We start from the raw sequence: 12,172 nt of genomic DNA, 5'->3' as shown, positions 1-12,172 counted from the left end.
CCACACACACCTCAGGCTTGGAAAGCTGGGTTGTCAGATCCTTGTAGGTTCACACGGGTTCCTGACGCACTTTCTCCGGGTCCGGACGGCCCCACTTTGGGCTCCAGAACGGCCGGGGCCCCCCTGTAGGACAGAAAGACCACCCCGCTCAAAACCAGCAGGACGGACGCGAAAATCCCCACGATGATGCCGGGTCCGACGAACTGGTTGACCGGAGCGGACGGCATGCGAAACTCCGCCGGGAACGATATAGTCCGGTTGTTTACAACGGAACTGAGATTCCAGCACACGGGAACCAGCGCAGACGCTCCGGTGAGAACGAGCAAAGCCCCGCCGGAGGAGAACGCCAGCCGGACGGGCTTGAATGCGTTCAGTCCGAAGTAGACGTTCCTGAGGCCGTACACGACGCTGGCGTTCCCCGCCAGTCCCAGCATCAGAGAGACGAGCGTCAGGACCTGCGCCGCGGCGATCTCCGGCGGCACGAACGGCTCGCGCAAACGAATCCGCTGGCAGAACATGATCTCGTTGCCGGAGAGAATCGGGGCGTGGCTATAAAAACACACCCGCCAGATCCCGACCCACGCCAGCCCGGAGGTGACCACCGACAGGTCGGACACCTCCCAGACCCTCCACTCCACCAGCCCCACGGCCACGATCACCAGCGTCCAGCCCACGGTCGCCAGCCAGAGCGCTACGAACTGCGCGTGAGCCGTGTGGACCAGGTAGGGCATGACTTCCGGCCTCAAAGCGCGCTTTCCTCCCGGAGAAGATCCATCCTGAACGGTCTGTACGGAGCTAATTGCTTGTTGTGGGTTTGACTAACCAACGGCGTCTCTAAGAAACCTGGCAAACAGAGCTCCCAGACATCCCTCTGAGAGAAAGAGAAACACAGGGAGAGGTTCAGCTTAGATCTCCAACCTCCTGTTGCTCGAAAGGAATAAGCGTAGCCTACTTCACCAAAAGGCCGTGCACGGTTACGGTGGACGTTTGTGACGAAACATCGCAGCTGTTGACAAATAACACGTCCATGTATTAAGAATTATCAACATATTAATAAGACTACATACACAGATGATGTGCTTTCACAGTTTAGGTCACAGTTACTATTAAAGTTGTCAGTGATTCCCAAACTAGGGCCCACAGTCCGGATCTGACCTTTGGTGACCTTTAATTTGGGGAAAAATGGCATTAAAGCATATAAGGCCTATCTTCATTTGTAATATACATTTTGTTTATTTATTTATTTTTTTATGAAATGTAAAAACCATTCTAAGTGAATCTGATAATAAAAAAAAAAATATATATATATATATATATATATATATATATATATACACAATATATATTTTTATACATATATACACACACACATACATATATATATATATATATATATATATATATATATATATATACATATATATGACATATAAATGACATAAAAATTATAATATAATATAGCAATGTTTACATTTTAAAGTTTAATGTTTACGATTTTTGGCTTTCCTTATTATTTCTTACTTATATTTATTTACAAAATTAATGTCAAATTCTCTCTCTCTCTCTCTCTCTCTCTCTCTATATATATATATATATATATATATAGACATATATGTTTATGAAAGAAGTCTCTTTTGCTCACCAAGGCTGCATATTTTAAAAAAGAAAAGAAAACAGCAGTAATACTGTGAAATATCATAAATTTCCTCTGTGAATATGTGTTAAAGCGTCATTTATTTCTGTGTCCTTCTAAACTGAATGTTAGTGTAAATAAGCAAAAGCACCTTATTTGCATATTCCCATCACACAACCGACGTGATACTTTGCTGTTTTGTGTTTTACAACCCGATGAAATGCAAATGCATTAATATATACTTTCCTTATTTTTCAAGCTCTTCGTGGACATCTCAAAATATCGTTTCAAATGAACACGCATCAAACCGGATCGAAGCTGCAAATAGATTATAATTAAAAATGTCAAGTGCTCACCCTTTCAGCAGCCGGTCCTCCGATCTTCTCTCAGCGCTTCCTCCGTCTTCGCCGCTAGCCGTTGGACTGGAAACCGTCTGAAGCTGGGCTTCCCGCTGCTCTGAAATCCTGGGCAAACAAGCCGGCGAATACGGTCCTGTGAATGATTGACCATGGCTCATGATCACCGTCAACATCATAAAAACAAACCATGAGGAAGCATTCGTCTCGTGTGGGAAACCGCGGTGACTCATGAAGATCATAAAACCGTGAGGGTGTGTGAAGCTTCACGAAATAGCTATTTGTTAATGACTGTTAATAAAATATTTGTGAGCCTGGAGCGCAAGTCATAAGCAGCACAGGTATATTTGTAGCAATAGGCACCCATATATGGGTCAAAATGATCCGTTTTATGCCCAAAATCATTGGGATATTAAGTAAAGATCATGTTCCATAAAGATATTTTTCTACCGTGAATATATATAAAAAATCATTAGTGATATGCATTGCTAAGGATATAATACGGACAACTTTGAAGGTGATTTTCTCAATATTTAGATGTTTTTGCAGAATCTCAATTTGCAATTTTTCAATTCTTTCCAGTTTTGTCGCGAGTCACGTCCTTGGAGCAAGTGTGAAATCAGACCGGATGAATTAACCGGATCTCATCCGCAACCATGAAGAGCCACGACAAGAGTTGCAATGCGCATCTGTATTTTTATCATTTATTTATTGCAGCACGAATGCGTGTTCGTATATCACAAATCATAGTTTAGAGCTATTCTGAACCTCCCTTCCTATTAATACTTCATATTTAATGAGGGTTAAAAACAAACTGAGAAAGTTTAAAACATTGATAATACACGAAAGTCACTGAAACGGCGTTCAGGGTGGATCTGGTCGAGAGTGAGCGGGTCTATAGCACCATTAGCTTTCAGCAGCAAAATAAATTAAACGTGCAGGTAGAAAAAAACCTTTAGAAAACCCCTGAAAACGTGAGCAGATTCAAAGCTAAAATGCTGCAAATCGAGAAAACCAGAGCTAATGAAATCACGGAACTGAGATCAAAATGGTCTTGTGTTGATGGTGATTAGTCTATCCAGTGCACACGAGCAAATGTTCACTTAACGTAGTCCAGTCCAGAGTCCGGTACGGTTCAGTACAGCAGCCTCTGGTCCAGCGGCAGACTGTCCTTCAGACATTTGAGCTGCTCTTCTCCCAGTTTGATCTTGTCCTCCAGTTTGCGCTGCTCGATGATGAGCGCCGACTTCATCTTGACGAAGTGCCTGTAGTCGGCGAGACGCTCTCCGCTGAGGTGGCTGGCCAGAATCTCATAAACCAGGCGTTCCCTTCGGTCCAAGTTCTCCTTCAGCTCTTTGGCGTCTTCGTGCTGGCGAATCAGCAGCTTGCGTTTCTCAGTCAAAGTGTGCTGAAAGTACGACACACGAGCGTTTCTTACATCGGTGAAAGCTGATTCTGATGTACTTAAATGATGGAATTCATTTCAAACACATTTGAATAAAACAAATTGGTGGCTATGATTTACCTAAACATATGGCTGTGTGCTTTATACTATATTGGTTTTCGTGAAGGCATTATGTTGTACTCGAGGTCTTTTTAATGCATGCTTGGTGCTTCAGTGTGCGCTGTCCTATATGCAAAGTTTAAATGGTTTCTCATGCACACATAAAAGTCTTTATGCTTTAAAATAGAGAACCTTTTCTATGCGGGCCCTGGAAAGTCCATACTCTTCCAATCTGCATAGTGAACTAATTTATAAGTACTGGTAACAGATTCTTAAAGGTACAGTATGTGAGAGTAGAATCACTGGCTATAGCGTTATTATTTAGAGAAACACCTAACATCTTTCCTTAATATCGGCGTGCATCCTACTCGTACCTTCTCGTCCGCTGATATTCCCTCATCCAGGTTGTTCAGGGCGTTCTCCACACGGGCCAGTCGGCCAGACAGAGACAGAAGCAGACTGACCACTTTGTCCAGATCGCCTACGAACATGCGAAACTTCTCCAGCTCGTTGGGTTTGCAGACGCTCTGTACGGTGGCCTCCACTTCCTCCCCCAGAACGTTGTTGTCCTGAACGTCTTCCTGCAGGCTTTCACGCGCTTCTCGCAGCACCTGCAGCTTCCCGCTTAGGCTGTCAATCAACTCTTGCTGCATGAAAATGTAGGTGTAGAAATATAAAACATGGATGAAAATAATTGTTTTTACACTGCGCATATTTATGAAGATTTTAAGCAATCACAATATACGCATTATTTGAATAAAGCTGAACAGATGCCAATAATTAATTATATACTATGCCACGATTTCTATAAAAAAGTTCAATATTTTTATTTATCAGATACTGTTATGTACAGAATATAAGCAAAAATTATGAACAAAGCAATAAAGTTACAACCAATCAGAAAAGTCAGTTATATACTATGGCATGATTTTATATTTTTTAAATTATTTTCAATATATGTCATGTTATATATACAGTTATATACAGAATACAACCTGCACTGAAATGTAAACTGTAAACTGTAAATAGCGTAAAATTATGCAAAATGATGTGAAATGTTGTAAATGACATAAAATGTTTGTGAAATGTAGAGCAAAATGTGTGTAAAATGATGTAATTAATACACAATGTTTGTAAAATGTAAATGCAAACAGTGTAAAAATGTCGTAAATGGAGTAAAATGTTTGTAAATGTTCGTAAGGTGTAAAATGTATAGCATAAAATGTGTTTAAAATGTCCTAAATTATGTTATAGGTATGTGAATAGTTGTCAAATGTGAATTTTGTGCAAAAATCTGATCGGTTACGTTTATGTATGACTGGCAGATGTGCAGGTCATTACTAATCCAGCTATTTTGTTGTGCTCTTACCAAAAGCAAAAAATATTAACACATTTGTCAAAGTTACAACCAATCAGAATATATGTCCTATGTGAAGCAACCGATGACAATCACTGTGGGCTGGGCTACCAGCACAAAAAAATAAAAGTAAAAACCAAGCAACAAAAATGGGCATAAACCATGTACCTTCTTGCTAGACAGGTCATAATTGAGTTCATCCTCTGAATCCTGTTCCTCCATGTGCTCCTGCATGTCCTTCATCTTTATGAGCAGCTCTGCTTTAGGTGCAGATGTGCTATAATACGACGAACTGCTCACTAATGACACTGATGACGCCATACTGTCTTCCACCCTGCAGAAATCAAAGGATAATCCATATACAAATACGCTTTAATCACAGACTTAAAGCCAAATAAATTACACTCGTTATATGTGAGTATCAGTAGGGGGCAGTAGTGTTCAGGCTTTCGCTCTGAAGCTGTAACTGGTGTCATGAGTAAGACAGATGATCAAAAATATAACTCCAGTAAAAGAGGTTATAGCATTAAAATCTTACGTAACGCTGATTATGAAAAATAAATGAGATAGAAATTATATTTGAACCATAGACCTTGTTTTAGGATCAATTCTTTTTGCTGTTTTTGCACTACATTCTGCATTTATTACCGCAATGCTCATTACCAAAAATGCAACATAAAGTGATTTACATAATGTAAAGGATTGGACATGTTTTTGTGAGATTCTCAAGCAGCGTACCTCTGCTGTGTATTTTTGGGGGATGTCTGTTTGGAGGCTGCTTTCCTTCTCTGCTGTGCTCCCTCCAAGAGCTGCTCTCCTTGTGGAAATATTCCCTCCATCAGATCCATGGTTGTCTTCATCTTACTCTGATCCAAGATGTCCACCAGACTCTTGTCCTTCCCCATGATATCTCTGGCCAGCTCTTCTCGTTTCAGGTCCTCCTCTGAGTGTTCGCCCACACCATTGCTTCTCAACCGCATTTTACTGTCTAGTACCATCTTGGCAGTCTGATGTTCTGCATTTCTGCTTGGATCCGGGCGGGTGTAGGCAATAAACGGTGACTTAGATTGCTTTGGAAAATCTAGTTTTTTTAGTTGGACATTTTTGGGCACCTCAGGACCTTCTGATGATTCACCATGTGGTGGAGAGTTTTGTGAACCGTTTCCTATACAGACGATCTGTATGGGGACCTTCCTCCCAGAAGTTTTTGGCTCTGATGTTTCCTCCATCTTATTACTGCAAAAGGTAACAAAAATACAGGCCAATTAATTGTCCACAGCTTATTAGAGGCTTTTGCACTGCATAAGAACTTAGTTCTAGGAAATAACAATGAGGTCAGTTCCTAGAGAACCAATTTGTCCCTTGATGCCATTTGATGCCATTTTTCTGTTTGCATTCACATCGACAGCAGAAACTCTGAAACAACTGACAGCAACATCCTTATGCTCAGCATTTACAATTGTTAACAGCAGATAAATGGAGCACAGTTTAGTATAGATCCCAAAAAGTTTTTAGAACTAAAACATAGCTCCTGTTGTGTGAATATGCCAAAAAGATCAAACTTCCGAAATAGTTCTAGGAGCTAGCTCAAAGGTTTCTCTGGTGTGAAAGTATAAATATCCAAAACTCTACTTACCCTGATGGATCCTTTTTCTGCAAAGTTGCAGGTGGTTCATCTGTGAGCTTCTGAGGAGAGAATTGAGGAGAAGGAGAACGTGTTCTGTTGGCTGAGGTTACCGTCAGGTCAACGTTCTGCTTAGGAGAAATGGAGGAATGACCTAAAAGACGTAGAGTGTGTGATAACATTCCCTCTGTGTCTGATCTCTGACTGTCCTCTGGTGTAGCGGTTGGGCTTTTGTGTCTGTCCAGATGCTCTGAAAGACATGGTCCTTGAATTGGCTTAGGGGAATTGGTCTGAACCCTAATGTCCTGGGAGGCTCTGAAAGGGCATGTAGTCTCCAGCTGTTTGGGTTGAGCAGATCTCTGTGGATCAGGACTTTTGTTTTTACGGAAGAGCTGCTCTGAAATTGGAACCTGGAGATGATGTGAGAATGGTGGAGAATGCCTGGCATCAAGTCTCGGTTGCTGGTTGGAGGAAAGAGACGCCACATCACTTTCCAGAACGTTCAGTGTGATGGACTTTAGAGGTTCGGAGATGTTGAGTGGACCATCCTCACTGTCATGTTGATATTACAGTAGAACATGAATTATCAGTTTGTACATTAGCAAATCACTTAAAATATAATAATTTCAGATTGCTCATAAAGACGAGAAATCCTTACCTAGTGATACAGGTCTCCTGTTGGTCCTTGAGTTCAGGGGGAGATTCAACAGGAGACTTTCTGGGTGGCAGAGGGATTTTCTAAAAGAAATGTGGATCCGTTAGATGACAAAGATTCTTCTAACTGAAGAAAAGACTAGCCCTTCTTAAAGATCATATTGATCCACTGTGCCAGCAGCAAACGTTTTATGACTATTACCAAACAATATTTAAAACACGTTAATCATCAGCTTCTGGAGAGAAAGCATGGTGCAACTGATGAAATACAGACCTTGTTTAATTATCAACTTTATGAAGTGATCACCAAAGGCATTTTTAGTGTAATAACAAAATAAATAAATAACATTTTTACCTGTCCGTAGAAATCGGCAGAAGGAGAGGAACGGGATCTTTCATGAACACACACTGTGCTGTTGGATTCCTCCAAGCCTGAGTCCAGGATGTTTTCAGCTGAATGATATCTGCCTGTTGTTCTTCTTTCCACTGGCTTCTTCTGCATGTTCCATGTAGCTTCATATTCCGCAAATGTACCAAGCCTTTGCTGCTCTTCTGTATTAAGGTCAGCATGACTCGATTTACTCTGTTTTAAGGGAGACTGACTGATGCTTCCACTGTCTCCAGTTAATCTAGTCTTTCTCTCACTGTGATCTTCAGTAGGGCTTAGCAGGTTTTGCTTTGGAATGGGCTTTTCGAGAACTGGCTTGCAGGAACCTTCAAAGAACTTATATCGGTCCACAAAGGAACCAGCTGCCTTATCTTCAACTCCTACTTGATTGATCTTGTCTGGTTCAGAGAAGGAGTGTATCTTTTTATCCATGGGAAACCTTTTACGCCCCCCAATGCGGGTGACTTGCCCTTGAACAGGCCCAGGTTTTTTGGGAAGTTGACCCGGTGCAACTTCATTCCCAGGAAGCTCCAGGTCCCTCCTCATAAACGATGTGGCCTTCAGAACTTTGGCTTGGGCTTCCTTCAGGTGATCCTTGTAAGTATTGGTGAAGGAACCATCAGAAGATGATGTGGAGGTCTCATTGGACTTCCAGATGTCAGAGTCCTCCTCAACTTCACTTGAGCAGGTCAAGGTAGCAGCACTTCTGCTTTTCTGAAGCTGGGCCCTCTTCTGTTGAATCTCATTGCGTAGAGTTGTGGCATAGCGGTCACTTCGTCTTGCCAGTTTGCCACCGATGGCATCAGTTGATTCTTGACATCCTCCTACAGCTGTTACTGATTTTTCTGCCATCTTTTTGCTCTCCTGGGCCAAAGAGTGCAACATGGGTGTCTTGTGTGGACAGATCTTTTGATCTTGTTTGCTGATCCATGGATTGTCCTGGTGGTAAGTCGATACAGAGTTCTTTCGCTCTGTCTGGAGATTTAGAACATGTCTGGAAGGGTTCTGCTTCACTCCATCTTTCTTCTTAGGAGTCTCTCTTTCCCCAGAGCTGGACATTGAAATCAGATGATTTGGTACAGGGGATGTGGTTTGAGATGAAGGAGGACTGATGGATTGTTTGCTGTAACCATTAGAGCACTTGTTCTCAGGTACACTGAGGTACAGCTGGGAATACTTTGTCTTCACAACCTTTTGAGAAGCAACAAAGCTTCTGTTTGTGGCACCTTGGGTGATTCCGATTTCAGACCTCCGTTCATCACCCATCCAACCATGAAGAGGTGATTCCAAGGATGGCTGCTGAGCAGTGATGCAGTAGTAACGGAAATGAGCCTGGCCCTCATGATTAGGGTCAAAGGCCATAGAGGTTCTGGTTTGGTTTCGACTGCCAGTGTTGGTGGGCAAATCTTGAAGACTTCGGTAGTAGCTCCCAACACTTTGGGTCTTTGGTGAACATGCAGAGTTTGGGTACACAGAAAAGGTACTATCATCGCTGTGCTGTCTCTGATGCTGAAGTTCATGTGTAAACGGGTTCTGGCCTTGTCTAACATCAGTTGTAGACTTGGAAAAGAGTTTGGTAGGGTTTAACTGGTTGGAGTAGTCCTCAACCGGAAGATACGGCTGAAGAAGTTCCTTCTTTGGCGGTAGATTGTAGACATGTCTCGTTTCATGCCCCGCTTCATGCCCGTCCAACTGTCGGTCCACAGCTCTGCAGTGAGGTTTCTGTGCCGGATAAGCAGAAAGTCCTTCAGGGAACGATCCCACCAAGCTCTTTTCATGAACTCTGGTGGCAGTGAAACTATCACTACGCAAGGGTGGAGAAGGAGCTTGAGTAGTGGAAATCTTGTTCTCAGGAATATGCCACACAGGTCTATGGTTGGATCTCCCATTGGAGGAGAATTTGGAGCTAGCTTGCTCCTCCACGCTGGGACTCACTTGTCCACCATTGCCAATTGGGATCTGTATGTATCTATGGCAGTCATTGGGAACTCCTAGATCACTGGGAATGCCTCTATAAAACATCCCTTCTGTACCGGTGACAGCCCGAGGTGCACTATGGTCAGCTGTGTCTGATAAAAACGGGTTACTTGCAGAAGTAGGTTTGCTGATGGCACTCTCAAGCAATGGGTGATCTGCTGCTCCACTGGGTTTGCTCAATAAAGGCTGTTCTTTTGAGAAAGCGTGAGATGAGGGTTCTACACTTTCCATGTTTCCCACAGAGCTGAAATGGCAGGAAACTTGTCGCAGATTGGTCTGTCCCCAACAGCTGGTGTAGTCTTTTGAGGTTGACCTGGTATGAAACAAAGCAAATTGATGACGCTGATTGGAGTTTAATTTGTATCAATTACATATAAACGTTCAGAATCTCACCCTGCATCGTATTTTGTCTGCCAGGTGGGATCAGGTGCAGGGTTAGGCTCAGATTTGGGGCTGTCGATGGCGGGGTTATCTGTGGATTTAGCGGAGTGCCACGAATGGGGTCTACATGATGATTCATTCCTCCTGAAATAAAAATAGAAAAATTTACTATTTAATCAATTTTATCTTTAAATTAGAGTTTTGTGAAACTCCCAGTTAGGTCTTATTCTACTTGTCTTGACTCCAATAGATCATGAATTGTGAATAATATGATGAAGTCCTTCCGTAACAAAATAATAAATCATGATAATCATTCATTTAGCATCAAGTGACATACCCTTTGAAGCGGTTTTTCCTGAAATGCATGTGAGGTGGGAAAAAAAGTGATCAGATCAAATAAACACAAGCAGAATATTTGTCTATTTTTGACATATGATCGACACACATCGACAAGACAGCAGGAAACACTGAAGATGCTGCACTGACGCTCACAGGTTCTACAGAAGCCAGTGAAAACGACACATGATAATCAGATTAAGCGTATAATCCACGTCTTGCACGTGAACAGCACAGCTACAGCTAAGAAGCACATGGCCAAGGATGTGATACTCGGGTCTGACCAGGACAGACAGACGATGGGTGATCACTACAGGGTCATGCAGGGCTGGGGTCACGAGACAGAGGCCAACAGCTGCACTATACCTCATTGAACTTCTCAAAATCTTGGTGAGAAAGTTCCTGGCCACATGTACTTCATTTTCTGCAGGCATTGTTTGTATAACAATATCCACCATTTTAATTTACCTGAGCAACAAGAAGAAAACAATACATATACAACACCTGAAGCATATTAATTGTTGTACAATACACATAATTTTTTGTCAAATAAGTAAATAAATAAAATGTAATTAAATAATGTACTATAATATAAAGTATGGTACACTTTTATCACAATATGCAATATGCAAATGGCAGTAGATGACACTAATACAGTATAATCTCTAATACATTATTTTTATTTGATTTATTTATATTTAAATTAATTGCAATTTTGCCAAAAATAAATAGCGTACTTTTTCCAGATTTATCAAATTTACCCACTAAAATGTTTTTCAGTGTAACAATCTTTACGACACGTCAAAAGGACTAATTACTTTCACCTCAAATACTAATTTTACATTTTTAAAAAGATTTGAAACACAAAAAAATGTATATGCTTCTATATTCTTTTACATATTTATTATAATATTCTCCAAAAAATTTTAACCTTAAAGTAGACATTTTACTTACATGTAAAGTACTTTCTATGGCCATAAAATTATTTTTGTGAATGTATTTTTATGTGGACGTCTTTAACGTCTTTGACCATATATGTGTGTGTGTAAAGTAGCTTAAATCATTGTATATACTACATTTACAAAAAATGAATTGCCAATTATATATAAAGACAATGAATAAATGATATAAATCAAAATAATGTTTTAGCCATTATACAGTATTAGCCTCATCTATTGCCATACACGGTTGCATATTGCGATGAAAGTGTACCATCATCACTTCTACTGTATTTCTAAAATAAAACAAGCACGCTTCACTAATTCATTTCCAGTCAGCTCGGGGTAAGCGAGGTAAAGCTTGTTTCCGGATGGACAGAGGCCACCATATGCTGAACAACAGAGAGCTCCTGCATGTGATCAATGAGAGCTTAGGGTCTTTTAATCTGTCACAAAAGAAGATGAACAGCGACGCATTCTTCTCAATCTGTCGTCTGTCTGAGAGAACCATCATCACTTCAGAGTCAGATCAACACCGACTCTACAGTTCACTAAAAGTAAAACTTCAAAAACATTTACTTGAACATTAACTGAAATAAAATACAGCATAAAAAAAATCATTGCAGCTGGTTTACTACAACTGTATCTGAAATTCAAATGAAAATGGAAAAAAAAAAAATAAAACAAAAGAAAATATTTAAAAAAAAATATTTCGGCAAGTTTTATTTAGTTTTATCTAACTTAGTTTATGCAGTTAAATAAAACTAAGTAAAACTAATTTAAAATAGAAATAGTGTGTGTGTGTGTTTTGGCTGCAATAAATTAACTACTATAATATATACTATATATGATACTAAATATGACAAAAACACAAGAAAATGACTAAAATTACAAATATATATATATATATATATATATATATATATATATATATTTTTTTTTTTTCACAAAAGTCTAAAAAAGTTAGGCCATAAACAAATGGCATCTAAATGTCTAAAAATATAAAATGATCCTTATGCTATAT

At 40.5% G+C, this 12,172-nt stretch overlaps 2 protein-coding genes across 6 annotated transcripts in view; both read right to left on the bottom strand.

Annotated features, from left to right (window-relative positions):
- LOC122353861 (G protein-coupled receptor 137Ba-like) overlaps positions 1-12,172 on the bottom strand; it is a 1,117,577-nt gene that overhangs the window by 1,016,939 nt on the left and 88,466 nt on the right. The window lies entirely within an intron of this gene.
- shroom2b (shroom family member 2b) overlaps positions 730-12,172 on the bottom strand; it is a 24,576-nt gene continuing 13,133 nt past the window's right edge. Inside the window, exons 3-13 of one of the 5 annotated variants that reach the window (XM_043251726.1) lie at positions 10,212-10,229; positions 9,887-10,018; positions 7,484-9,806; positions 7,133-7,212; positions 6,487-7,026; positions 5,589-6,086; positions 5,019-5,184; positions 3,868-4,140; positions 1,990-3,397; positions 958-1,006; positions 731-871 (exon numbers count right to left, since the gene is read on the bottom strand). In XM_043251726.1, the coding sequence (XP_043107661.1) occupies positions 3,125-3,397; positions 3,868-4,140; positions 5,019-5,184; positions 5,589-6,086; positions 6,487-7,026; positions 7,133-7,212; positions 7,484-9,806; positions 9,887-10,018; positions 10,212-10,229 (4,303 nt within the window). In that variant the 3' untranslated portion in view covers positions 731-871; positions 958-1,006; positions 1,990-3,124. Of the gene's footprint in view, positions 1,007-1,989; positions 3,398-3,867; positions 4,141-5,018; positions 5,185-5,588; positions 6,087-6,486; positions 7,027-7,132; positions 7,213-7,483; positions 9,807-9,886; positions 10,019-10,211; positions 10,230-12,172 lie in introns of all 5 variants that reach the window. The other 4 variants (XM_043251725.1, XM_043251723.1, XM_043251724.1 and 1 more) reach the window with 4 other exon arrangements.

This window comes from Puntigrus tetrazona, chromosome 11 (genome assembly GCF_018831695.1).
Source record: "Puntigrus tetrazona isolate hp1 chromosome 11, ASM1883169v1, whole genome shotgun sequence".
Lineage (NCBI taxonomy): Eukaryota > Metazoa > Chordata > Actinopteri > Cypriniformes > Cyprinidae > Puntigrus > Puntigrus tetrazona.
This window is presented reverse-complemented; position numbering and strand designations above follow the sequence as displayed.